Source organism: Pithys albifrons, chromosome 10 (assembly GCF_047495875.1).
Source record: "Pithys albifrons albifrons isolate INPA30051 chromosome 10, PitAlb_v1, whole genome shotgun sequence".
Classification (NCBI taxonomy): domain Eukaryota; kingdom Metazoa; phylum Chordata; class Aves; order Passeriformes; family Thamnophilidae; genus Pithys; species Pithys albifrons.
This window is the reverse complement of record NC_092467.1, coordinates 1678654-1706535: the sequence shown is the minus strand read 5'-3', so window position 1 is coordinate 1706535 and position 27882 is coordinate 1678654. Positions and strand designations below refer to the sequence as shown.

Below are 27882 nucleotides of genomic sequence, written 5' to 3'. Positions count from 1 at the left end.
TCAGCGATATCCAAAGCCAGCTGAACAGCTTTCAGCTCTGCGACCTGACTTGATCCACCTTGTCCTTCAGTCGCTTCTGCAACTCGACGTGTAGGACTCCATACAGCTGCTTTCCATTTCCGGCTTGTCCCTACAATGCGGCAGGAGCCATCTGTGAAGAGAGCATATCGCTTCTCCTCTTCTGGTAGCTGGTTATATGGTGGGGCCTCCTCAGCTCGTGTCACCTGCTCCTCTTCTTCTTCAGAGGACAATCCGAAACTCTCACCTTCCGGCCAGTTGGTGATGATTTCCAAAATCCCAGGGCGATTAGGATTCCCTATCCGGGTTCGCTGCGTGATCAGAGCGATCCACTTACTCCATGTGGCATCAGTGGCGTGATGGGTAGAAGGAGCTTTTCCTTTGAACATCCAGCCCAACACTGGTAGTCGGGGTGCCAGGATGAGCTGTGCCTCAGTGCCAATCACTTCTGAGGCAGCTCGAACTCCTTCATACGCTGCCAGGATCTCTTTCTCAGTTGGGGTGTAACTGGCCTCAGATCCTTTGTATCCCCGGCTCCAGAATCCCAGCGGTCGTCCTCGAGTCTCCCCAGGTACTTTCTGCCAGAGGCTCCAGGATGGGCCATTCTCCCCGGCTGCAGTATAGAGCACATTCTTCACATCCTGTCCTGTCCTGACTGGCCCAAGGGCTACTGCATGGGTAATCTCCTGTTTAATCTGCTCAAAGGCTTGTTGTTGTTCAGGGCCCCACTGGAAATCATTTTTCTTCCGTGTCACAAGGTAGAGAGGGCTTACAATCTGACTGTACTCAGGGATATGCATCCTCCAAAAGCCCACGGCGCCTAGGAAAGCCTGAGTTTCCTTCTTGCTGGTCGGTGGGGACATAGCTGCTATTTTGTTGATCACCTCTGTTGGAATCTGACGACGCCCGTCTTGCCACTTCACTCCTAGGAACTGAATTTCCTGAGCAGGTCCCTTGACCTTACTTCGTTTAATGGCAAAACCAGCTCTTAGGAGAATCTGGATTATCTTCTTTCCTTTCTCATAAACCTCCCCTGCTGTGTTCCCCCATACAATGATGTCATCGATGTACTGTAGATGTTCTGGAGCCTCACCCTTTTCCAATGCAGTCTGGATCAGTCCATGGCAAATGGTGGGACTGTGTTTCCACCCCTGGGGCAGTCGATTCCAGGTGTACTGCACCCCCTTCCAGGTGAAAGCGAACTGCGGCCTGCACTCTGCTGCCAACGGAATGGAGAAAAAGGCATTGGCAATGTCGATGGTGGCATACCACTTGGCTGCCTTGGACTCCAGCTCATACTGAAGCTCCAGCATGTCCGGCACAGCGGCACTCAGGGGGGGTGTGACCTCATTGAGACCACGGTAATCCACCGTCAGCCTCCACTCTCCACTGGACTTTCGTACTGGCCATATGGGGCTATTAAAGGGTGAGTGAGTCTTGCTGACCACCCCTTGGCTCTCCAGCTCACGAATCATCTTGTGTATGGGGGTCACAGAGTCTCGGTCAGTGCGGTATTGCCGACGGTGCACTGTGGCTGTGGCCAGCGGTACCAATTGTTCTTCAACTTTCAGCAGTCCTACAGCAGAAGGGTCCTCTGAGAGGCCAGGCAAGGTGCTCAGCTGTCTGATTTCCTCTGTCTCCACAGCAGCTATGCCAAAGGCCCAACGCAGTCCCTTTGGGTCTTTGAAATATCCATTCCTTAGGTAGTCTATGCCAAGGATACATGGGGCTTCTGGACCAGTCACAATGGGGTGTCTATGCCATTCCTTGCCAGTCAAGCTGACTTCAGCTTCCAGTACAGTCAGCTGTTGGGATCCCCCTGTTACCCCAGAAATAGAGATGGATTCTGCCCCGACGTATCCTGATGGCATCAACGTGCATTGTGCGCCAGTGTCCACTAAAGCTTTGTATTTCTGTGGGTCTGATGAGCCAGGCCACCGAATCCACACAGTCCAATAAACCCGATTGTCCCTCTCCTCTACCTGGCTAGAGGCAGGGCCCCCCTAGTTCTGGTCATGGTATTCACTGCGCTCTCCCTGTGAATATGACCGGGAGGTTCCTTCAAGAGGATCGGGCATAACATCATCATTCCTATACTGTCTGGAGCCTTGCCCACGAGAGACCGGAGCAGCCTTCAACCTTGAAGAATTCCCTGTGTTATTTGTGCCTCTTTGCAATTCACGTACCCGAGCTGCTAAGGAAGAGGTGGGTTTCCCATCCCACTTCCTCATATCTTCTCCATGCTCATGGAGGTAAAACCACAGATTGCCGCGTGGAGTGTACCCTTTCTCCTTAGCTGGGAGACGCCTGCTTCTGATGGCAGAGACTCTTGTTTGTTCTGGAGAGATATGGAAGAGTCCTTCCTTAATCTTCTCTTCCAGTTCAGCCAGTTTTGTTTCCACAGCTGAGACATGGGCTCGTAATGGAGCAGTGACAGTGTCTTCATAAATCCTGAGTTTGCTGACCAGTGCACCCACCTTGTCTTCTCCCTCTCTCCACTGCAATGTTGCAAGGTAGCGAGAATACATTTCTGGCCCAAGTCGTGCAAATTTTAACCACATCTGGGATGTGCACTGGACACCATCTGGACTTTTAGGGAATCTCTCATCCTCTGAAAAGATTATCTCCAGTACGGCTAATTCCCTTAAGCACCGGATACCTTGTTCCATCGTGTTCCACTGTCCTTGCTGTACGTGGAGGTCCTCCTTACAAAGATATCTCTCCCTCACGCTTGACAACAGTCGCCGCCAGAGGCTGAGAGTTTCCTGTCTCTTTCCAATGCCCTGATCAATGACAACATCTCGAGACAGGGATCCCAGCTGCCTTGCCTCACTCCCATCTAGAATTGTATCATTGGCTGCAGCATCCCAGATTCGAAGTAGCCAGGTCAAGATGGACTCATTTGCCTGTCGTGTGAACTCTCTCCGGAGCTCACGCAGCTCTCCCAGGGATAGGGACCGGGTGATTATTTCTGGCTCCATTTCTTCTGCTTGAGATGAAGGTCCTGACTCTTCCTCGTCATGCACTATACGAACTGATTTGGTCTTTGATTTTCTTTTCTGGACAGGGGCAACTGCTATCGGTTTCTGTTGTCCTTCTGGCTCCTCCATGGTCTGGGTGGACATGGTGCTGGTTGATGTATCTCTCTTCCTCTCTGGCTCAGTCATGGTCTGGGTGGACATGGCGCTGGTTGATGTATCTCTCTTCCTCTCTGGCTCAGTCATGGTCTGGGTGGACATGGCGCTAGTTGATGTATCTCTCTTCCTCTCTGGCTCAGTCATGGTCTGGGTGGACATGGCGCTAGTTGATGTATCTCTCTTCCTCTCTGGCTCAGTCATGGTCTGGGTGGACATGGCGCTAGTTGATGTATCTCTCTTCCTCTCTGGCTCAGTCATGGTCTGGGTGGACATGGTGCCTGTGGATTTGCTCCTTTTCTCCTCCTCCTGATGATGCTGTACCACACCAAGCAGTGTGCGGTAGGCAGTGGCCAGGGCCCAGCAGGTTGCTGTGAGCTGCATATCTCTGGGACTACCAGAGCATCTTCCTTTGACATAGCTTAGCATTTTGGCAGGGTCCTGCAGTTGTTCCGGGGTGAATTTCCAGATCATTTGAGGAGAGAAGGTCTCCAAATACTGGCCCATATCTTCCCACTTCCCGTGCCACTCAACATCATCCGCTCCCAGGGCAGGCCTCCAGCAAGTCTCCTTAGAGAGCCCAGTTCTGACCCTAAACATGGTGTATACAGTACAGAGGAGACAAAGCAACACTAACAGCAGGATTATGCTGTCCCTAACATCAAAAGGAAGCTCAATATTTTCAATGATTGTTGTAGCAGAGGTGAAAAGGTGGAAGTAACCATCTCCGCCTGTTTTCCCCACAGTCTGGGTGCTATTTTTAATGAGACCCCAGAGGTAACAACCCAAACCAGGACAGGCAGACCAGACTGAATATACATTCACAATGGAATTCATTGCTTCTGATGTTATGACAACATAAACATAGTATATTAATAAAGCAATTTTGATTCTTCTCCCTGGTACTAAAGAGAGCATCAAAACAGGCACATGGTTCCCCATGTGTCGAAATATGAACAGGCCCAGATACACGATCCACATGAATACATCAAGCAACATGGTAGTCAGGGAGTTTCTGTACCCAAATACACAAAATGAAATTGTAGTTCTGACTTCTCTCTCGTGCCCCACGTTGGGCGCCAAAAGATGTGCTGGTTTGAAGGTGAACCAGCAGGGGAAATGAACTCACCACGAGAGAGATTATAAGTCAGACCTAAAATTTAATAATAATATTACAATAACAACACTGATACACAAGGGAAATTGCTTTCAACTCACAATACCCCAGCAGTATAACCCAGTGTCCTGGGGCACAAACCCAAGGGGGTTTGTTTGCCCTTGTGCTGAGACCCCTGTGGCTCCCCCAAGTCCAGAGCAAAAGGAAAAGAAAAACCTGTTGGTGCAGGCGAGGGCTGTGGTCTGGGCGAGAGCGGTGATCTCCTGCTGTCGAGGTCCTGCTGCTGCTCTGGATCCGACGAGAAGGGGCTGAGGTCTTCTTACCCACCACTTATGTACCCTCAGGGAGCACTCAGTCCCTCCCCCTGGGCGGGGACTCACACAATGGGTGATTAACTCTGGGAGCCAGGGGTTGTTGAACTGTTGATGGCCCATTAGCAGCTCCGCCCCCCTCAGGCTGGGTGTGAAGTGATAATGGCTCCCTGGGCAGCTGCTGCTAATGGCCCATTGTCCTTGGGGAATGAATAGAGGGGGTGGAATACACAGGTTTGATCACCACCACACAGGGTTAGCTGGTCCCTCCAGCTGAACTAGGACAGGCAGGCAGGCTCCAGCAGGATGCTCTGGCAGGAAGTTTGTCTGGGAAATTTTAGCAAAAGGTTGACAGAAAATCTTTCAATGGGATGCTTTTGACAGAGAAAAAGTGGAGGAACATTATTTAATATATTTCTACATTACTTGAGTGTCACAGGGACACACAGGAGTCCCCATTCCTGATCCATCCTGGGGCCACTTCTGCTCCCCCCCAACCTCGGCTCCTCCCCACAGGATCCCTCCAGAACCTTTTCCCACTGCCCCCCAGTAACCGGGACTGTGAAGAACTGGGAAGCTTTACTGGGAAGAGTGGGAGCAGCTGGGTGGTGTTAGAATAAAAGCAAGGATGGTGGGGACATGTGACGTCCCCAAACTCAGCGTGGGGCTGGGGGTGGGTGGTCCAGGCTGGGCCCGAGGCCCTGGGAAGGGGCTGCGGCCACTGCTGGCTCAGGAGCTGTGTGGGGAGAGCCCGGGGTGGGTGGTCCCCTGGGAGGGCACACCTGCTCTGGGAGCGTGGGGCATGACCTGGTGGGACCCCCCTCACCTTCCAGCACAGGTAGAAGCAGAGCCCCAGTGCCAGGAAGACAAACCCCAACAGGAAGCCCCCAATTCCCATCAGCATCTTGCTGTGGACGGTGTCTGGTGGCACCTCTGGGGGGTCTGCACCTTCCAAAACCTCTCACTGACCCTCCAGGACATTCCCAAACCCCCTCCCAGTTGTTCACAGCCCACCCAGGATCCCCTTGAACCTCTTACAGGTTTCTATGCAGCCCCTTCATGATCCCCCAAAGCCCCTCCCATCCCCACTAGGATGGTCCAACCTCACTCCAAGCACCCTCACATCCCCCCAAACCCCTGCCAGTTGTTCTGAACCCCTTGAAGACTCCCCAGACCTCCTCCCAGTCTCTTCACATTCAACCCTTGAGACTCCCCAGACTCCACCCCAATTGCTCCCTGGAATATTCAATATCCATTCCAGTAACCCCAACCCCCCAAACCTCTTCACAGAAATCCCTCGGGCCCCCAAAATTCCTCCCATTTGCCCCTATGACTTGCACACCCTCTCCCATGACACTCCAAACCCTTCTCTGCCTCTCCATTCCCCCCCAAGCCCCCTCCTAGTTGCCACCAGGCTCCCCCAAACTCCCTGCCAGTTTCCCCAAGGCTCCCCCAACCCCCTTCCCAGTTACTCCCAGGACCCCCAACCCCCCTCCCAGTTCCCAGGCCATACCCCAGTCCCAGCTCAGGAGGTGCTCCAGGCTGATGTGCCCCACCTGGCAGGTGGAGGTGACCTTGCCCAGGGGGGAGATTTTCAGCATCACCAGCAGCTGGTGGGTCCAGTCTCCATTGGGGACCACATCAGTGGCCACCACGTACTCCTGGAGGTCCTGCCCACCCTGGAACCACCTCACCTGTACCTGTGCAGGGTACAAATCCATCCTGGAGCAGAGCAGGGGCTGGGGCTGGGCTGGGAGCTTGACAGCACCAGTGAGGTGGACACTGGGGGCCACTGGGAGAGAGAGGGGAGAGACTGGGATGAGCTGGGGGGCAGTGGGAGAGAGAGGGGAGAGACTGGGATGAGCTGGGGGGCAGTGGGAGAGAGAGGGGAGAGACTGGGATGAGCTGGGGGGCAGTGGGAGAGAGAGGGGAGAGGCTGTGACAAGCTGAAGGGGCAGTGGCAGAGGGGAGAGGGCTGGAGGGGCACATAGAGGGACTGGGAATGGACTGGGAAGGATTGGGGCGACCGTGGGAGTGACTGAGTGACATGGGGTGATACATGAGGGTTCCTATTTCAAATCCATCCCTGGGAGATTGTTCTGCCTCCCAAACCCAAACCCCTCACCTGTTCCCCCCAAGGTCCCCCAAGCCAAGTCTGTGGGTGCAGCTCCTCTGTCCCAACGAGCAGGCTGAGTTTGTGCTGCGGCCGAGGGATTTGTGCAGCACAGCACAGGCCTGGCCCTGCTCAGGGAACTGCTCTGGGTGTGGTAGTTTGGGCTTTAGTCAGTACAGGTCCCCATTTAGGCCTCAGTTTTTAGCAGGCTTCAAAGGATGTGACACAGATTAGAGGGGACAGGTATCATCTGACTTAAGCAGCCAAAGAGGTATTTCATATCATCTGACATCATCAGGAAGTGTCGGGGAGTATAACAAGCAAGGGAGGAGGAGTCTCTCTCCCTTTTCGGTCCCTGCTTCAGACCAGGAGGGTCCGTGCTCCCTGACTGCTGATACCAGGCCCTGCTGCCGGTCCGCGCGGTTGTTTACCCAGGGACGTGAGCACATTCCTGTTAATTCCTCTTTTCCTCTTGCTGGGTGGTTTCCTTTGGGGAGGGGGTTTGGTTGGTTTGGAATTTCTCTTGTTAGCTGGGGCGACCTCGGTGAGCCTGTTGTTGTTTCCTTTCACTATGTGCTATTTCATATTCTGTGTTAAGCTTTCCTCTGTATAAATATAAAAACCTCACCGTGTTTAAAGCCTCGTTTCTGCTGTTTTCCCTCATTCTCCTGCTCTGGGAGTGAACTTTTTGACTGGGTACCAGGTAGTTGGCATTTTGCCAGCTCAAACTATAACACTGGGGAAAGGCTTTTCCTGGCAGCTGGGAGGGCTCTGCCACTTTGGGATATTGCCTGTTTCCCAGGGACACAGGAGGCTGGGCCAGCAAAGAAAAGAGGCTCTGTCAAAGTGCTGAGTCCCTTTGGAAAAGAGCAGGGAATGATGTGATCAGACCTGACTTGGCTCAGCCCAGAAAGCCTGGGAAACAGTTCATCCTGAGAGCCCAATCTCTGCGTTCCAAAGATGCCTCCCCACAAGCTGCCACATCCCCAGGGCCAGGAGATAACCATCTCAGGCAGCAGAAAGAAAGGCAGAGGGTAAAAACAGATAAAAAGGAGAAACTGCTTCTCCCCCCCACAACACTTTGGCAAAGAAGTGGCTTTTCATGGTAAGCTTTTCTTTGCTTCTGAAAGTAATCTTAGCAGTTTTCCAAACATTTCTTATTTCTCTCTGTCTCTGCATCTCTTAGCAATTGATAGATAATATCAGTTTTGAGTATAACAGCTAATTTGTGCGAGTTTTAATGTTTCTTCAGGAAAATATTCAAATGTAAACTTCTTTCTGCAACACAAAGGTGAGTGAAACAAATGGGATGCCCAAGGGCTGCCCTGGACTTCTGGATGCAGGAAAGCCTTTCAGGAATTGACACCTGCTTTAATGGCTGCTCCTGCTCTGGCACTGCTGGGCTGAGAAAATCCTTTTCAGCTGTTTGAGCATGAGAGGTCCCATTTGGCACTGAGAGCGTGGGATCCTGTAAAGGCAAAGGCTGAGAGCAACTGGAGAGTTTATTTCCTGCTTTTCAGTGCCATCATGTCACTGAGGGGTCGGGATGAGGGTGAAGCTCTTGTGTGCAGGACACAGAGCTGGTCCCTGGCCTGTCCAAATGCATCAGATGCCACTGATGAAGGAGCCTGAGTGGTGATTTTATCTGCATTAACCCCCTGCAGCCCATGCATGTCTGCCTCTGCCTGGACAGAAACCAGGAGCTTCCTTGGACTGGTTCCCAGCAGGAAGGACGTTTTCATCTGTATCTGTGGGGCCAAAGCCAGGTTTTTATTATTCTTCGATCCAATGAGAAGCAGCCAAGGACCCAGTGTGGGAGGAGATGCTCCAGGACAGGACCAAGTGTGCCCGAGACCCAGGATTTGGGGAAGGAGAACACACCTGAGTGCCCGCCTCACGCACATCTGGTGTGTGTGAGAACAGCCCAGGCCACAAACACCCACCTGCCCTGGGGCCCAGCAGTGGGGCAGCACCAGGGTGCAAACAGGACAGGAGAAGCTTCCCCCTGCAGACCCCACAGGCAAGGGCAGAGAGACCACCCAGGCCAGCCCAGCCTATTGCACCTCCTGCCACAATCCTGGGCACCAAACCTGTTGTTGTCCTTCCTCCTCTGGACCCAGAAGCCCCAGCGTGGGGCACAATCCTGCCCCAGCAGCAAAGACTGGCAGGTCCCTCAGCCCTTGGGGCAGGAGCTCCTCGGGGCACAGCCCCCAGCACTGCAGCCCCACAACCTCCTGTAGGGCTGCACCTGCCTGGGGTCAAACTGCCCAGCACGAGGGAAACCATGAGCCAGAGAGCAGAGCTGGGCTCCTGGAGAACATCAGGATTTGCTGCCCTGCACAGGCAGGACACTTTTCCAGAGCTCACTCCAGAAACTTCCATGTGTTCAACAGGTCCCAGTCAGTCCCAGTAGGACTCCAGTCACTCCTGGTCTGTCCCAGTACACCATAGTTACCCCCACTGTGGTCCCACTCACTCCAAGATGTTCCCAGTAACTTCCACCATGATCCCAGTAGCTCTCAGCTACTCCCAGTCACACCCAGAGTAGTCCCAGTTGCTCCCAGGATGATCCCTGTCACCTTGACTCCAGCATGATTCCAGTTACCCCAGCATAACCCAATTGCCCCTACCATGGTCTGAACTGCCCCCAGCATGCTCCCAGTCACTCCCGGTAGGATTCCAGTCTCACCCCAGTCACTCTCAATGTGCTCCCAGTTGCTCCCAGTATTATACCTGTTGCCCTGGTTCTCATCCTGCAGGGTCCTGGTCCTGCTCCAGTGTATCCTGGTCTCCCAGTCCACTCCATTGTGTCCCAGTCTGTCCCAGTCTGTCCAATTCCATCCGGGTCCCTTCCCAGATTCTCCTCCCCACCCCCAGAGCTGCTGCCAGATGCTCCACCCCCCCTTTCCCCCCCCCAAGGTGCTGACAGGGGTCGTGGGACTCTGGGTTGGGGATCCTCTGCCTGGCCCTGCATGGCATGAAGGGGCCTCTGGGGCACTGCAGGGCCTCAGGGAATTAAAGGCATACTGGGACACTGTGGCAGGACATCCCCCTGGTATGTGACCAAGACAATGCTCTATTTGCCAATGTGTGGGTGGGGAGCTGAGAGAGGGCCAGGCCAAGGCAGGAGAGGTTGAAACCAGTCTGGGTTCACCCCCAAATTAACATCCTGATGGGGAGGCAACCACTGGAGACAAATGACTGGTAGTCAATCCCTTTATACTCTAAAGGTCCAGTCCCCTTTCACAGGGACAGGTTCTCCCAACATATCCCTTCTTGGGGTGTGTGTGGAGATTCCTGCCTTGGGTGGGAACCCCTTCCAAGATCACTCCTGGAGGCTGAGAGCAGAGATCTCCCCACGAGCCTTGGGCTGGGGGAGTGACATCAAATCTCTAATTAAGAATTGTTTCCTTTTGCCAGCTTTAATAGAATTGCTTCTACAATTGCTTTAATATCATGCACTATCCTATCTTATACTGTAGCACTAGTAGTTTTAGCCTTTATATTGTGCAGTAAATAATTCTGATGAAGATTTTATGTCTGGTCATTTTAATAACAAATGATGCATTTTCTGTAAATATTCCTGGTTTGCCATCACTAAAAGCCGCAGTGGTTCAATCACACCTCTATAATTCCTTCAATTCAAATGATTGGCAGACTCCAAGGCTGAGATTGGATACTTTCTGCACCTTGTGACTCAACCTCAGGGCCTCTGTAATTAATTTTGTCTAAGCCTTCCACTCCCACCCGTGACAGGCAGCTTAAGGCCGTGTCCTCTTGTCCTGTTGCTGGTTGCCTGGGAGAAGAGAGGGACCCCCAGCTGGCTCCAACCTCCTTGCAGGGAGTTGCAGAGAGTGAGAAGGTCTCCCCTGAGCCCATCCTCCTCTGCAGGCTCAACAGCCCCAGCTCCCTCAGCTGCTCCTGCCAGCACTTGTGCTTCAGAGCCTTCCCCAGCCTCGTTGCCCCTCTCTGGACATGCTGCAGCCCCTCAACATCCTTCCCAAAGTGAGGGGCCCAGCAGTGTCCTTGCAAAAGCTCCCTACCTAGTCAGGCCAGTTCTCTTGCCTGCTGGCTCAGCTTTGGGCACACAGGGATGGACAGGCTGTTGTGGAAGTGTGTCCATCCTCCCTGGAGCCCTTTGTTTTTCAGGGCAGTTTCCCAAGGGACTGTCCAGATCAGGCTCCTGAGCAGCCCCAGGTGTGCCCTCTGGACGTGCAGGGCAGAGGTTTTGTTGCTGCCCCTCCTTGTTTCTCTGAGAGTTGCAAACTCCATCCTTTGATGGTCCCCGCAGCCCAGTGGCCTCCGAGCTCCCCCCGCACCCCCCCCTCGCCCCCATCGACCCCCAGGACGGCAATTTGGGACAGGGGGAGGTGGGGGCGGCCAGGCCGGGCCCCCCTGCGCTGTCCCGGCCGTGGCGGCTGCGGCGGGGGCCAAGTGCGGGCGGGAGCGGCCAAGAGCCCAGCGCTGCCCCATCCCGAGCTGCCCCAGCTCCATCCCTGCTCCTCCCGCGGGGGGCGGCAGGCTGGGGGCAAGGGGGGCCGGGGGGGTGCTGGGCCTGTGGGGAGGAGAAGGGCTGGAGGGGGCGCGACTGTGGAGGTGGAGAAGCGGCAGGGAGAGGAGGGACAGAGGAGCGGGAGGAGCCGGGACAGGAGGACAAAGAAAGGACCACTTGGCGGTCGGTCGGTCGGACGGGCAGAGGGAGCGATCCCGGTTTTGAGGCCCCTCGAGTGATCCGGGAGGGAACCCCAGGACCTGCAGAGTGGAGAGAGCTGAGAGGGGCGATAGCGGAGCTGGGGAAGGCCTGGAATGGTGGAATTGGGGGGCAGGAGCACAGAGGGAGCCCCGGGTCCCTTAAACGGGGGTACTGGAGAGAGAGAACCCCCAGCAGTGTTGAGAGAAGGGGGGAGCACCAGGACAGGGGGGAGGTGGGACCCCCAAGAGCCTGGAGAAGGCAAGACCTGAGAAAGGAGGGACCTGTGGGACTCCTGACACATGACAGCAGAGGGGAGAAGAGATCTCTGGGACCAAAAAAACCCCCATTATCCCTAAGGAGGACCCCAGAGAATGGAACCCCCAGGACCCCCAGAACCTGCAGCTGCGCGGAGAAGGGAGAGACCCAGAACACCAAAGTAGGATGGCAGACCCCTGGGATTCCCGGGATCCCTGTCAGCCCAGAGAGGACTGGGACCCCATAGAGGGGGATACCAAATACACATGGACCCCCTAGCAGTGTGGACAGGGGAACCCCAATATCCCCAAAGAGTTCAGAGAGGAGGAACTCCTGGTGGGGCTGTCTTGGGCTGAATTTTGGTTCTTTGGAGGGTTTTATGGACACATGATGCCCAGTGAGTTCTAGAGATGGACTTGGGCAGGAGGAACCTCTAATGCAATACCCTCACACCTTGATTTTCCTCCCAAACTAGGATTTCTCCTTCTCAAAGCTTGGCCAGATGGAGAAGAAGGCTGCAGGGAAGAGGAAGATACCACGGGACTCCCAGGCAGGTGAGAAAGAAGTCAGTGCCCCTTTGCCCCTCTCTTGCAGCCCAGCATGGCCCCGGCTGCAGGACAGCCCCGCTGCCGACACCGTCCTGCTGGGGCCGGAGTTGGGGGTATGTCCTTGGCCTTCCCTGTGTGCCAGAGGCAAATCCCCTCCCTGTCCTTCCTTCCTCTCCTTCTGTCCTTTTCTTCTTGCTTTTTCCTCCTTGTTCCTTCTCCTTGTTCCTGTCTCTCCTTGTTCCTCCTGCTTTTTTTCTTCATGTCCTTCTTCCTTTCTCTCCTTCTTGATTTTGATTTCTATTCTTTCATCTCCCTCCTTTTCATTTTTCCTTTTTCTCCTTTCTGTCGCGACGTGGGAAGCAAGAGACACTCAATGTGAGAATCAACAAGCTTTGATTTATTATCAAGCAACAGGCTCTTTTATGTCATAATGATAATTACTTCATACATATGATAATTAAGCTATACATAATATAATTCTAGACTCATGATTGGATAACAGAGGTATGCAACCTTAAGACCTTTGAGGTTAAACATTGCTAAACTTAAAGACGACTTGTCTGCTCGCAGATCCTGCTTTATTGTTTTAAGATCCTGCTTTTCAATGGCTGGTGGTTTCTGGTCGTTGGTTCTGCTTCGTCTGCACAATGGATGTGCTAAGTGCTACATTTCTGTGGTCCGTGTACCAGAAATATCTAACTGTTCCATACTTACATGTCCTTTTTCAGCTAGCCATGTCTCCACAATTCCCCCCGTATTTTTTTGCACTAGCCAAGTTTGACTAAAAGTTTTAAGAAGCATCTGCTTAAAACAACTAAACAAGCATCCTAAGATCATTAAACACACAAAAACAGCAATTAAACAAATAAGTCCTTGTTTACATAAGTCTAAAAGCCATCCTGATAATCCCAAACCCTTTAACCAGTTATCAAAACTTGAAGTTCCCTCCTTAACATGGTGAATCATTTCTTTTAAGGTAGTAATTTGCTTATGGATACTAACTGAGTGATCAGACAAATTCATACAACACATCCCTTCAAATTCAGCACAGCCATGCCCTTGTGCAAGCAACAAAAAATCAATAGCGGCACGATTTTGCAATACAGCATGTCTTAGTGAATCAACATCTGTAGCTAAGCCTGATAATATGTCTGAGGTGGTGTTAAATTCTTTCACTGCCCAACAAGCAAGATTCTTTATTTTCCTCCAATTTGATGCTGCCATTGCTCCTGGAATAAAAAAGGATAGAGCCACAGTTCCTGCAATAGTCCCCAAATTAACGTGATCATCACAGTCAGGCAACAAGTCCTTTAAAGCTCTGGTAACGCGACAGTGGGGATGATGGAGAAGGTGTCTCATGCTGGGGGCAAACATCGCAAGCCTTCCAATGTAACAGGGTCCTCCCACCGGTCTCCGGGGTATATCAGGCCAGGCTCGATCACCACAGATGAGGAAATATCCAGAAGGTAACTTCTTTCCCCCTGTAACTTCTTTCTTAAGAAACACAGAGCCCATGTATATGGAAACATTCCAATGAGCACTGTTACCTGAAAGATTCTGATAGTTAGTAAAAAATCTCGCTCCCGGTTTGGCATAGTAAACCTCTAGGGGATCTCCAAAGTACACAGATCCGGTTCCGTTAGGATAGAGTACTTGTGCATCTGGGTGAATGTTGGAACAATTAGGATAGGAGGTGAGATTTTCAGGAGTGCCATGCACAGGTGGAAAGGAACCCCAAATTTCTAACTCTTGTGCCGGTAAGGGTAGTGAAATGTTTAAAGCTTCAAATAACCTTGCTAAACAAAAGGTATTAAGGTGATGCCCATACATGATCCTTCCTGATTTGGAAGCATCTGCCAAGCACGATATTTTTTAAGGCAGGAAGAAGCATCAGGACCAGGACCATAGCCCTCAAAGTCAGGCCAATGAATATAAGGATAGCCAATTAAACAAGTTCGAAAAGGGTCTCCTACCTGAGCGAGGGAGATACAAAAATCAGTTTGTCCCGATTGATTGGCCCAGGTTACCCACAAGTTGGAGCGTGGATTGATGTTGTGTACCGCGGGGTTCTCCTCAGTCCAGGCTATCCAAAGTGTGACGAAAACGCCGACAAAGACGCTTAAACTTTTTGGGACAAATAGTCCAATTAAGGGGAATGTTAACATGTCTTTCACAAAAAACATCTAGCACAGCACTGGTAGTCTGGGCTAAAACCTTTTCTACGTTTTGTGTTACTTGCCAACAGGTAAATGCAATTTCTTCTTGTTCTATTGATTCATACGCAATTTGTGCATGTGTGATTTGAAAATCTACAACAGGGATATTTAAATCTTGTGCTAACACTTGAAAAGGAGTACGGGAGTGCCAGCGAAAATCGCAATTTTGACACCAAAGTAATTGTAAGGTGCTTTGATGTACCCAATTTTTTGATTACAGCCTCCACAGTGAATCAATACCCAAGCCTTACAGTTTGGGTTATTACAGTCTAAACAGGGCCGATGAGAAGGTCCTCTATTTTCAAAGCGTGCTAAATAAGAGAACACTTCAGTGAGATCTCTCAGATTCCTACAGTCTTTCAAGGGTCTCCACAGATACCTTTCTACCGACAGCAAGATGGGTGTCAGCCTTAGCTTCAGACGAAGAAACAGGAGTTGTTCGCGGTCTCTGAGGGCTTGTATCTCTTGTAGGGTCCTGAGGGCGTACATTCACCGGCTTAACCCAGCGAGCGGGCACCCAAAGTGTACCTGTTGGAGTGGAGACACAAAAATAGCCTCGACCGATATACACAACCTGTGCCGGGCCTTCCCAAATGCCTGTCTTAGGGTTTCTGTAGGTGACCCACATCACTGGAAGGTTTTCAGAGGGATCTCCCTGATAGTGTCTAATGAGAGGGGGGTCCTTGTGATCTGCAAAAACACAAAGGTGATTTAAAACAAATAATGCCTTGGCCAATTGTAAACGCACATTTTTTATGTCTTGGAATTTATTAAGATAATCTTTCAGCGTTTTATTGGCTCTTTCTATTACTGCCTGTCCTGTAGGTGAGTGCGGTATTCCTGTGATGTGTTTAACATTCCACAATTGAAAAAAGGAGGCGATTTCTTTACTAATATAAGCTGGACCATTATCGGTCTTAATGGTTTTTGGTACTCCCAATACCGCAAATGTTTGTGTTAGATGTTGTTTGACATCATTAGCCTTTTCCCCGGACTGAGGAGTAGCCCAAATAGCATGGCTATAAGTATCAATTGTAACATGCAGATATTTAAGCTTCCCAAAAGGCGCAAAATGAGTGACATCCACCTGCCAAAGTTCATTTGCTTGCAAACCTTTACGGTTAACTCCTACTCTCAACCCTATGCCGGAGTTTATTTGACAACAGGTAGGACAAGCTTTTACTATTGCTCTAGCTTCGGCTAAGGGAATACCAAACATGTGAGCAAGACCTTTGGCATTTTGGTGAAAAATTGCATGTGTTTCCCTGGCTTGGATAAAGGGAGAGAGAGGAGTTTGAATAGCGGTAGAGACTAACTGATCAGCTTTGGTGTTACCCTCTCCAAGCCCTATTTCCCACTGATGACTCCTTATGTGCAATACTGCATATCTGGCCTGGCGTTGCGCTATAGCGGCACGCAACTGTCGCAACAGCTGCCCTAATCGTGGATTTTTGACATCCTTGATAGTGGAATCTTCTATGCGGTTTGCTACACCTGCAACATAAAGAGAGTCAGTGACAATATTAAGCGGTTGTGAAACCCAATGCGCTAATGTCCACACAACAGCTAAAAGCTCCAGTGTTTGCAGAGTGTCTCCAGGCTGCGCTTCTAGGAGGTGATAGCGCCATTCGTCATTCTCCTTCCAGGTGGCAGCTGCTTTTCTTGTCCATCTACCTGCATCAGTAAAGACTGTTAAAGCATGATGTAAAGGTTTATCAGATTTTTTGGGGAGCTCAATCCATTTTTCATTAATCATCCAAGACATAATTATAGAAGGCAAAGGTTTTAAGATTATTGGTGATGTTACAGTCAATAAGGCTTTTTGTAGCTGAGTAGAGTGAAATAGGTACCATTCTAAATCGACCTTTGAGATTGGAACATGTATTTCATAGGGCTCCTGTCCTGTTATTTGTAACAGTCTAATTCTTCCCTTTTTAATGAGGTCTGCTAGGGCGGAAACCTTTTGTTGAATTGTTGTCTTAGGCTGCAGTGGTGTAGTGAGCCATTCGAGTACCACAAATTCTCCTGTATCGGGTTTTCGTTGTGTGATGGCTCCCATAAGAAACTCTTCTCCCATCATGAAGGTGAGAGAGATAGGGACATTTTCTAAACGACGAGACACAGTTCTGGAGGAAAAGTTTGTTAATTCGTGAAGAATTCGACGATGCTGGGGTGTCAAGTGCACAGGCGAGGCAGGATCTGTTCCTTTTAGGAGAGAGCATAAAGGATCTAATATTTCATTTGGGATACCAACAACAGGTCGCAGCCATTGTAAATCACCTAATAAGCGCTGTGCATCATGCAAGGTCCTAATGTTTATGTCAATCGTTAACCTCTGTGGGGCGATGAAGGTATCAGTGATGACCCACCCCAAATATTTCCATGGGCTTGATTCTTGAATTTTATCTGCAGCAATATTTAACCCCGCCATTTTGAGATGGGACACAAGTTCTTGTTTTTGAGCCTCAGTAAAGGGGGTTTTGCTCCCACAAAGAATATCATCCATATAATGGTAGATGACAACGTCAGGCCATTTCTGACGTATTGGCTGTAAGGCAGAATCAACATATATCTGACATATGGTGGGGGAGTTTTTCATCCCTTGTGGGAGAACTGTCCATTCATACCTTTGGGTAGGCTTTTCTTTATTAATGGCTGGCAAAGTAAAGGCAAAATGCTGTTTGTCCTCATCATGGAGGGGAATATTGAAAAAACAGTCTTTTAAATCAATAACTAATAAATGCCAGTGGACGGGCAACATTGCCGGATTGGGTAGCCCTGGCTGTAAGGCTCCCATAGAGTACATTTGTAGATTGATTGCACGCAAATCATGCAGCAATCGATATTTCTCAGAAAGTTTCTTTTTAATAACAAAAATTGGTGTGTTCCAAGGACTCACAGAAAGTTGCAGATGTCCTTGTCTCAGCTGTTCTTCAACTAGCCGATGTGCTTGTATGAGACTTTCCCTGCGTAACGGCCACTGCTCAATCCAGACGTGCTGATCTGTTTTCCATCGCAGCTGGATCGGGAAAGTCCATGCAATGGCCGTCATGATAAAGGGTGCTCGTTCATCAGTACTATTCCCATCTGGGCTAGGATATCTCTGCCAATAAGAGCAAAAACTCCATCGGGGAGGAGGAGAATAGAAAAACAAGCATTAACTGTCATGCCATCCATTGTAACAGAAACTAAAGGCGACTGTTTCGCTATTGTTAACCCACCAACTCCAGCAACCGGCGGCGTGTCCGCAGTTATTGAGGGCCAATTAGCAGGCCATTTGGTGGTGCTAATGATACTAACGTCGGCACCTGTGTCAAGCAAGGCAGTTAATTGTAAAACTTTTGAGTCCCATACCACAATGATGTTTTTCCGAGGTCTTTTAGATAGCTCGACTGTCAGCAAAGCTGCCGCTCCTGTAGAGCCAAAGCTTGCTTCTCCTCGCGATGGTAAAGCTGGATCTGGTGGCAGTAGCTGCGGCAAGGGAACAAGCTGCGCAATGCAAGAGTTAGCTGGAATATGAATAGGCGGAAACAAAGTACTGACCATGATTTGAATTACCCCTGTATAGTCAGCATCTACTAGTCCTACTAAAACATTAAGTCCTGCAATAGTAGAAGACGATCTTCCAATAAGTAGGGCTCCCATAGGTTGGTTATTAATATACAGCGGTCCTTTTGTTTGGCTTGGTATTTAATAAGGTCTCGAGTCAAGTAATGTACAGTCTATTGCTGTTGCCAAGTCCACCCCGAGGCTCCCTCTGGTAGCTGGTTGGCAGGCATTTGTTGACCCATTTGTATTTGCTGAGGCATTGGGAATTGTTGCTGGCATGAATTGAGGGGTGGGCTTGGGGTCGCATTTTGTGTCATTGCGCGGGGCCCCTTCACGCTGGACTTCTCGTTTCCCGAACTCTTTCGGCAGGCAGAGGCAGTATGGGTATCAGATTGGCATGTTGAACACCATACTGGTCCCGCTTGACAGTTACAGCGAGGGGGGTTCTTATTGTTTAGTGCAGCGGCAGACCGTGATGCCGCCTGCAAGGGAGCAAGAGCAGCTAACACTTCACTACTAGTAGCTAAAACTTGGTTACTCGCAGCTTTAGCCTATTCCTCTAAACCCTTCCCCAATCTTTGGATAGCCTCGACAAGCATGGCATTTGGACTTTGAGGTATTTGTAACATTCCTTCTAGTAAATCTTCAATGGCCCAATTCCCTGGCAGAGAAATAATGACGTTTCTTGTAATTTTGTTACTATTTTCTAAAACACATTGGCGGAGCCACCCTGGTTGTGCGTCTTCTGATATTCCAGCAGTTTTAATAGCTGTGGATAAGCGATCAACAAAAGAGCCAAATGGCTCATCTTGCCCCTGCTTAACGCTCATAAAAGAGGGCGAAGAGCCTGGTGCTTTAATTTTTTTGAGGGCTAATTTGGCTAAGCGCATGGATTCTTTGATTTTATCAGGACCTAAAGCGGCTTGTGCATCTCCTGTAGAAAACTGATTTTGCCCTAAAAGCTCATCAAGGGTGACATTTCGCAAGGGGTTACCCTGTTGTCTTACTGTATTAACAGATTCAGCACACAATTGAGACCAGTATTGATGGAACAATATCTGCTGGTGGGGTGAAAGAATTAAATTTATAATTTGTTTAACATCAACAGGGAGCAAAAGATTACCACTCCAAATGTAATTTAAGATTTGTTTAGTGGGTTCCCCTTGAATGCCGCTTTCAGTTACAGTAGCTCGCAACTGTGTCAAGAGTTTCCAATCTAAGTTAGAGACCGTTGCTAAGGCAGCTCCTCCATTTGCATTAGGCGTATAAAGCACGGGGAAAAGCAAGATTAGTAAGCTGCGTAATGCCTTCCGCAGCTTCCAGATCACTAGCGCTCATAGCTTCTCTAGCTATTTTCTTCCAAAGATTGCAACTAGCATTAGACATGACAGCTAATTCATCCATTGGGTGGAACAAATCATCACCCCTTTCTGGAGGGAGAGACCGAACAGAAGGTGGGCGAAATGGGTTTTTAGCAGAGAAGTCAGGAGGGGGAGAAGGCGGGGGGGGTGGTGTGGACGGAGGCAGCGGAGGAGCAGAGGGAGGCACACAGGGAGTAATGAGCTCAGCAGGAACAAAAACAGTATTAGTAGAGGGGGGCAGGGGAACGCTAGAGGAGGATTGCACAGGAGAATCTAAGCGCTTAGCCGCTTCTTTGGCAACCTTTTGTTCGACCTGATGTTGCTGCAGAGCGTGAAATACTGCTCGCCATGGTTTGCCCAACTTTTTAGCATTTTTCTTATCATCTAAAGACTGTTCCCAAAGTTTATCACCATAACTTCTCCACTCACTTTCATCAAAAATGGTATTGGGATCTTTAAAGAAACCCAAAGTAAACCCATAAGCAAGTAAGCCCGATAGTTCCTTTTTCATATCTAAACTAGTAACTCCCTGCTTTTCTAAAAAGCATTGGAAGAGATCAGACACCACTTGCCTCTCCATTACCTGAACTGTAATAGCCATTGCAGCCCTTGCAGGTGTCGGCGGCGTCTGCAGGCTGAACCCCCCTGTGAGGTCGTTCAGAGCGCAAAGTCCTGCTTTTTTGCCTCTCGTGCTGCGAGTCGAGACCGGCCAGGTACTACGTCGGACAGTGTCAGGAGACCCCAGTTGTGCCTCAAAGGGGTCTCTGTTCGGGCGCCATTTGTCGCGACGCGGGAAGCAAGAGACACTCAATGTGAGAATCAACAAGCTTCGATTTATTATCAAGCAACAGACTCTTTTATGTCATAATGATAATTACTTCATACATATGATAATTAAGCTACACATAATATAATTCTAGACTCATGATTGGATAACAAAGGTATGCAACCTTAAGACCCTTGAGGTTAAACATTGCTAAACTTAAAGACGAGTTGCCTGCTCGCAGATCCTGCTTTATTGTTTTAAGATCCTGCTTTTCAATGGCTGGTGGTTTCTGGTCGTTAGTTCTGCTTTGTCTGCACAATGGATGTGCTAAGTTCTACATTTCTGTGGTCCATGTACCAGAAATATCTAACTGTTCCATACCTACATATCCTTTTTCAGCTAGCCATGTCTCCACACATTTCTTATTCCTCCCTTTCTTCTTTCTCTTTGTTCCCTCTTCTTCTTTCCTCCCCATCTTCTTTATCCTATTTCCTTTGTCCTGTTCTTCTTCTCTTTCTTTTTTTCTCCCTCATTTGTTTTTCTTATTCCTTCCTACTCCTTCCTTCTCCACCTTCCTTCTCCATCTTTCTCCTTTCTTCTACTTCCTTTTCCTTCTACCTTCATTTGTTCCTTTCGTTGTTCATTTCCTGTTCCTTCATTTTCTTCCTGTTATTTCCTTTCTTTCATTTTCTTCCTTCCTACATTTACTTCTCCTCTTTCCTTCTCCCTTCCTTCCTGCTTCTCCTTGTTTCTTCTTTCTTTTCCTGCCCCTTCTTCTCCTTCTTCCTTTTCCTTCTTTTTTAGGTGTTTTTCTCCTTCATCTTCCTTCTCCTTCTTTTCTGTCTTTCTTCCTTCCTCTCCTTCTTCCTTCTCCGTGTTCCTTTCTCTCCTTTTCCTTCCTGCCCCAGGCCCCGAGCTGAGCACGGATGACAAATCCCCCTGGCAGAACCTCGTGGCAGAGGCCATTTTGAACGGCTCTACAGCACAGGAAATGACTCGGGAAGAAAAGCTGCGGAGATACCCCAGGAGGGGCTCCAAATCCAGCTTAGGGTGCTCTGAGGAGAAAAGATCCAACGTGTGCTTGGAACGCAGCCGCAGCTCAAACCAGAGCTCTGACTTGGTGGTCGATGAGCAGCTTCAGACCAGGGAGAAGCCCTTCAAGTGCTTGGAATGTGGGAAGAGCTTCAGCAAGAGCTCCCACCTGATCCGCCACCAGCACATCCACACTGGGGAACGGCCCTACACGTGTCGGGAATATGGGAAGAGCTTCAACCAGAGCTCTGACCTGATTCACCACCAGCACATCCAAACTGGGGAACGGCCCTACCCATGTAAGGAATGTGGGAAGAGCTTCAGTCGGAGCTCCAACCTGATTCGCCACCAGCGCATCCACACTGGGGAACGTCCCTACAGATGTGCAAAATGTGGGAAGAGCTTCAATAACAACTCCGCTCTCATCTCCCACCTTCGCATCCACACTGGGGAACGGCCCTACACATGTTGGGTATGTAGGAAGAGCTTCCACCAGAGGTCACACCTCCTCACCCACCAGCTCATTCACACTGGGGAGAGGCCTTACAAGTGTGACGAGTGTGGGAAGAGGTTTCAGACCAGCTCAGCTCTCCTCACGCATCAGCGCACACACACAGAGGAGAGGCCCTTCTGCTGCACCGACTGCGGGAAGAGATTCAACCTGAACTCCCACCTCATCAACCACCGGCGCATCCACACCGGGGAGAGGCCTTACAAATGTGACGAGTGTGGGAAGAGCTTCATTGACAGCTCTACCTTGACCAGACACCAACGGACCCACCGGTAAGGGAAGCCCTATGAGTGCCCTGACTGCGGGAAAAGCTTCATCTGCTGCTCCAGCTGCATCATCAATCTTAGGACCCATGTTGGATGATCCGCAATTACCGATGTTGGCCACAGACCTGGTGGAGCCATGTTGGGTAAAGACTTGGTGACCAACACTCATGATAGGGCCCATTTAGCAGAGACCTGGTGACCCACGTTCCAGGTGATCCATGCTGGGCACAGACCTGGTGACCCACATTCCAGGTGATCCATGCTGGGCACAGACCTGGTGACCCACATTCCAGGTGATCCATGCTGGGCACAGACCTGGTGACCCACATTTCAGGTGATCCATGCTGGGCAGTGCATTGGGTTTGCACAGCCAGATTTTGGTAGTGGGGGGGCTCCAGGGGTGGGTTCTGTGAGCAGCTGCTGGAAGCCTCCCCAGTGTCCTGCACCTCTCCTAACCCCCCTGAAGGTGAGGGTGACCCAGGTTCTTCTTAATCCACCCCTTGGAACAGATTAGATTGACTTTATAGATGTGTCTGTATATGTAGGCTGTAGAACACTTTGGTTTGCAAGTAGGTTTGGAGCAGTTTTAGTTCCTGTCTGAAGTCATATAAAAGCACAAAAACAACCCTTCCCTTCCCTGGCTCCAAGCCCAGCCTGTCCCCTCCAGGGTTGGGTATTTTCCCCTGTGCCCCTTGGTGGTTCCTTTGCCCATGGGCAGCAAAGCACCTGCTGCTTTTGCAGCTGGAGAGTGTTGGAGCCATGAACCATCAACATTCCAGTCTCTGAGAAGGGGAGACACAGCTCCCTTGGTCAGGAACTCTCAAACATCCAGGTTAAGGCAAACAACTCTTTTTGCAGCTGGTTTCTTCATCCCTTTTTCTTGACAAGGAAACACACTGAGAACAAAACCCCAAAGCTGCTGGAGGACAGTCAAGTGTGCAACTATGGCCACTGAGAATGAATTCCTTTCCTGGTTAATGATTTCTTGTCTTTCCCTTGGGTGTGACAATAAGGAAGTCAGTAGCAAAACTCTCCCCCCAGTCTCCTGAGATCCACTGTAAGGGTGAGTTCTGGAAAAGCAGCTTCTGGGCTGGAAAACCCAGGACTGGTTGAGTCGGCATCAGCTGGAGTGATGCTGGCGCTGGGCCAGGGCTGAGCCCCCAGATCATGGTCTTTTCTTTGTGGGGCTGAAATAACCACCTGATTAATTAAATGTGGCACATTTAAGGGAGGGGGAGGATGAACATTGAAAGTCACAATTTTACAGCTGATTTTAGTGAGACTTTTGCCAGCAAGGGGTTGATCTGAGAGTCTGGATGTGGGCTTTTATGGTTTGTAATTTTTGCTGCCTTGTAAGCATTTTTGTGATGACTGAGGCACGGACTCAGGTTGCTTGTACAAACTGAGACCTTTATTAGCTACTGCCTTGGGTTTAAGTAGGTGTAGGCCTAAATTTAGGCTTTAGTTTTCAGTTTAGGTCTTAGATTATCAGCTGACTTCTACCGGCCAGTGGTATTCCATTCCATATTCCGACATCATCTCAAATAGAAAAGCAGGTATAGGAGGGGCTTAGTTCAGTTCCTCATGGCTTCTTGTCTGGGAAGGATGTGTTGTGTTATTTCCCTGGACCAGGCCCTACCACCACCTACTGCTATGGTATCTTAGGAGAGTAAAATGTTTGTTCTTAAATTTTCTCCCTCCTTGGGTCTGTCTGTTGAGGGATTGAGTTCGCTTGGATGATTTTTAGCTGGAATGGTGGGATTTGTGTTCAATGGGGAGATATTTTTTGTTATTTCTAACTTGTGTGTCTTATATTGTAGTTTTCTTTTAATTTTACCTTTTCTGCATAAATATATAAACCTGTTTTGAGTTTCCAAGTTTTTTTCCTTCTCTTTCTCAGCAGGGGGGAGGAAGGCTCTGACACTCTGTGTTGGGCAGGTGGCATTTTGCCAGCTCAACTGGATACAGATAAAATGGTGACTGGGGTATGAACCAGGGCCCAGTAGAGCTTGGCAGGTGTCCCAGGACCTTGGCGGCTTCCTGGGAGATTTGTTCTATCAACATCCCTTGCTCTCTGCATTGTTTCAGTACATGGAGAACATAAACAATGTTTTCTTGCTGCTGGATGCTTGTGTTAACCCTTTTACAGACCTGTCTTTGAGTTCAGACAGCTCCAATTGTACCTGCTGTGAATGTACCCACTCCAGGGAGAGGCCTTATGGCTCAACAGACCAGTCTTTCTCTCCTGCCCCACCTCAACAGAGAGTAAACCCCAAGTGTGAGTCACATGGTGAACTGTGGTCATTCCTGTGTGACCAGGGAGAAGACGACGAGGTGGGACAATGAATCTACTGTGCTTGAGGCCCAGGTATGGAAATCAAAATGGAAGAAAGCTGGTAAAAAAGCTGTCCACATAGTTAAAGCAGAGACCCCAGAAAAGAGCCAAGAACAGCAATGAGGCTGCACTGCCTCCAGTGAGCAGGAATGAGGAGGACAACCGAGACTATTGGACATTGCTGAACCAGAGGAGTGGCCAAGGCCTTACCTCTACACTGACTTGTGGATGACAGCCAGTGCCCTCTGGGGGTGGCTAGACCCATGGAAGAAGAGTAATTGGAAGCATGGAGAGGCCAATGTGGGCTGTTGATGTGTGGCAGGACATTGCTGCTTGAGTAGAATCTGTGGAGATTTGTCATGTGGATGCTCATGTGCCCAAAGGCCGAGCTAATGAGGAGAATCCACCTGGACTGGCATAAGGGAGAGTTGTTCCTGGCTCAATGGGCCCATGATGCCTTGGGCCACCTATAGGTGGGTGTGAGGCCGAGGGGTGGATTTAACCATGGACACAATTTCTAAGGTTATCCATGATTGTGAAACGTGTGCTTGCTATTGTGAAAACCCCTGAAGAGGGGATGGAGACCCCAGTGTGGGGATGGTGACCCCTGAGAAGTGGATGGGATGATCCCAGTGTGTGCCTCAGGGACATTTAACTTTGGGAAAACAAAATAACTTGCTTTCTGAGTTGTGTGTTGCAAGAAATGAAACATCGAGTGAAGAAGCCCAGAGCTGAACCAGTGTTGGTGTCCAATGATGAGCTGCTTTTCCTGCCCAAAGTATCTACCCCATCCTAGTGGACTAATGCCTACAATATGGAGGGGTGGAAGACAGTCCTGGAAAGAACAAAGACTGTTTAAGTGCAGGAAATAGATAGACTTAAGATATGAGTGACGTAATATGATATGGAATAAGGAGTGGAGTGTTATGGGTTTAGCTCGGTGTAGGCCTGAATTTAGGCTTTAGATTTCAGAGGAGGTCTGAGATTATCAGCTGACTTGAGCTGGGCTGGGCCAGCTGCCAGCTGACTACTACTGGCCAGTGGTATTCCATACCATGTTCCGACATCATCTCAAATATAAAAGCTGGTGTAGGGGAGGTTTCTCAGCTGGCATCATGGTTGCAGTAGAGGCAGGACTCACTGCCACTGTCCTGCTGTCCTGGGCCTTGCTTCTGCCACTGCTACTTGGCATATTGTTTTAGTTCAGGGAAGTAGAAACATTTTATTGTTATTCTTTCTTTCTGTTCTTTGCTGGGTGTTTATTGGAGTGCTTTGTGAATCTAGAGAAATGAAATCTGTTTTTGGTGGGAGGTGGAAAATTCTTGTTATATCCAACTTGTGTGTGTTATATATTATAGTTTTCGTTGAATTTTCTCTTTTGTGTATAATATATATATAGTTAGATTAAGTTTAAATCTGTTTCCAGGTTTTTTTTTTTCCTTTCTCCCTTTTCTCAGTGGTGAGGGGGGAAGGAGACTGATTCTCTATTGGGCAGTTGGCATTTTGCCAGCTCAACCCAAGACAGAAGGGACCCACAAAGATTATGGAGTCCAACCCTCAGCCCTGCACAGGACCAACCCCGAGAGTCACATCCTGTGCTCCAGAGGATCATCCAAACACTCCTGGAGCTCTGCCAGCCTTGGGGCTGTGCCCACTGCCCTGGGGAGCCTGTTCAGTGCCCAAACAGCCTCTGGGGAAAGAACCTCTTTCTAATATCCAACCCAAGCCTGCCCTGACACAGCTCCAGACCATTTCCTGGGTGCTGTCCCTTGTCCCCACAGAGCAGAGATTGGTGCCTGCCCCTCCTCTGCCCCTGCCAAGGAAGCTGTACCTTCAGTGAGGTCTCCCCTCAGTCTCCTCTTGTGCAGCTGAACACACCAAGTGCCCTCAGCTGCTCCTCACACACTTCCCCTGCAGGCCCTTCCCCATCTTCGTTGCACTCCTTGGACACTCTCAAATGGCTCAATATCCTCCTTCTACCCACAGGAACCCTGGAACCCAGGGGACATTGTGACACTGCAGGGCCTCCTGGAACCCAGGGCACACTGTGACACTGCAGGGCCCAGGGCACACTGTCACACATACAGAACCAGCCAGCCCTGCCTGGTCCTCGGCAGCAGCACAGAGGGCACTGCCCACCCCTGGCACCCCTGGCACCACAAGAGGAGCCCAATTGGGCCTCTCTGTGTCCAGCAGCAAAGGCAGACACAGCCCTGACACAAGGGGCAGCTGCAGCTGCTCCTCCCTGTGCCCAGCAGGGCACACACACCCACCCCCCGGCACAGCAGGAGGCACATCCAGCTGCTCCTGAGCCAGCACGGGGCACAGCCCCTGTGCCCCTCCAGGCCTGCACAGCTCCCTCTGTCCTGGCATCACCTCAGGCAGCTGCCCTGCACCTCTGGGGCTGCTCCCTGGGACTTCTCATCCTGAAATTGGAGATCAGGACTCCAGCAGATCCCTTCTCTGCTCCCACTCATGACGGTGGCAAATGCCCTTTGGGGTGGGTGCAGCAATGGCAGCAGCAGAACTGGCAGCACAGGGGCAAACCCATCTGGACTGCTGCCTTGTGGCAAAGGGATCAGTGCCCAGGTGGAGCACCTGCTGTGAAGGTGTGTCATGGGGGTGTTCCTGTACCCAAGAGTCAGGCCTCTGAAGAACAGCAGAACAACCAGCAGGTGGGTCAGGCTGCTGGCATTGAAGGGGCATTGGCATTGGCAGCACAAGGGGGAATTATTTCTGCCTCCCTGGGCCCAGGGCACCAGGCTACCAAGGCAGAGATGGAACATAGGGATGGGCTTGTGACTGAGGGGTGGCCTTAGCCATAGGTCCTGTTGCCCAGGGTATCCATGAATGTGAAATGTGCTGCAATTACACAAGCCCAGCAGGTAAAGCCTCTCTAGGATGGAGGACAATGCCTGAAATAGGAGTAAGGGGAGGCCTGGCAGATGGACTGTATCACACTGCCCCAAACCCCCCACGCCAAGTGCCACTTACTTGTGGTGGTGGAAACAACCCCAGGATGACTGGAAACATCCCCTGTGTCCCATGGCACTGCCTGGAACTCTGTCCTGGGCCTGGAGGAGGAAATGCTGTGTTGACATGGAATCCCTGAAAGAACGGAATCAAGCAATGGAACTCATTTCTAAAACAACCTCACAGACACCTGGGCCAAAGAACCTGGCCCTGAGTGGCTGAATCCCATCCCCTGCCACACACCAGCCTCTGGGAAGATCCAAGGATGCAATGGACAGGTACTTTATTAAAGCTCTCAGTTTCAGACACTTGTTTTATTAGGAACTCCTGAGACCTCCAAAAGCAAAGTCAAGATCCCCAACAATCTTCTTCCCTCTGTGGATAGAATTACTTGGCAAGATTGTATTCTAGTGCTCTATTCTAATCCATTTCTGGAATAGTATTCAAATGAGCATCCAAAGCATTGTATCGTGCTCCCTTCTGTAATGTATCCATTAATATAACTCAAGACCTTCCTTTTTATGATGTTTTTATTTACTTACCTATGGTAGTTCATTAGACTTATGTATATTAAGTTATGAGTCTATTTCCTGGTATACTTTCCCTGATGAAATAAACCAACAGTTCTCCTGGAGTCCCAATTGCTGCAGACCATCAGAGAGACTTGCACACACCAATATGATG

At 50.0% G+C, this 27882-nt stretch overlaps 1 protein-coding gene across 2 annotated transcripts in view; it reads left to right on the top strand.

Annotated features, from left to right (window-relative positions):
* LOC139676600 (zinc finger protein 660-like) overlaps positions 1 to 27882 on the top strand; it is a 50776-nt gene that overhangs the window by 18349 nt on the left and 4545 nt on the right. Inside the window, exons 1-4 of one of the 2 annotated variants that reach the window (XM_071565736.1) lie at positions 7005 to 8600; positions 12117 to 12195; positions 12550 to 12564; positions 20990 to 25640. In XM_071565736.1, the coding sequence (XP_071421837.1) occupies positions 8361 to 8600; positions 12117 to 12195; positions 12550 to 12564; positions 20990 to 21900 (1245 nt within the window). In that variant the 5' untranslated portion in view covers positions 7005 to 8360 and the 3' untranslated portion in view covers positions 21901 to 25640. Of the gene's footprint in view, positions 1 to 7004; positions 8601 to 12116; positions 12196 to 12549; positions 12565 to 20989; positions 25641 to 27882 lie in introns of those variants that run through there. The other variant, XR_011698673.1, reaches the window with a different exon arrangement.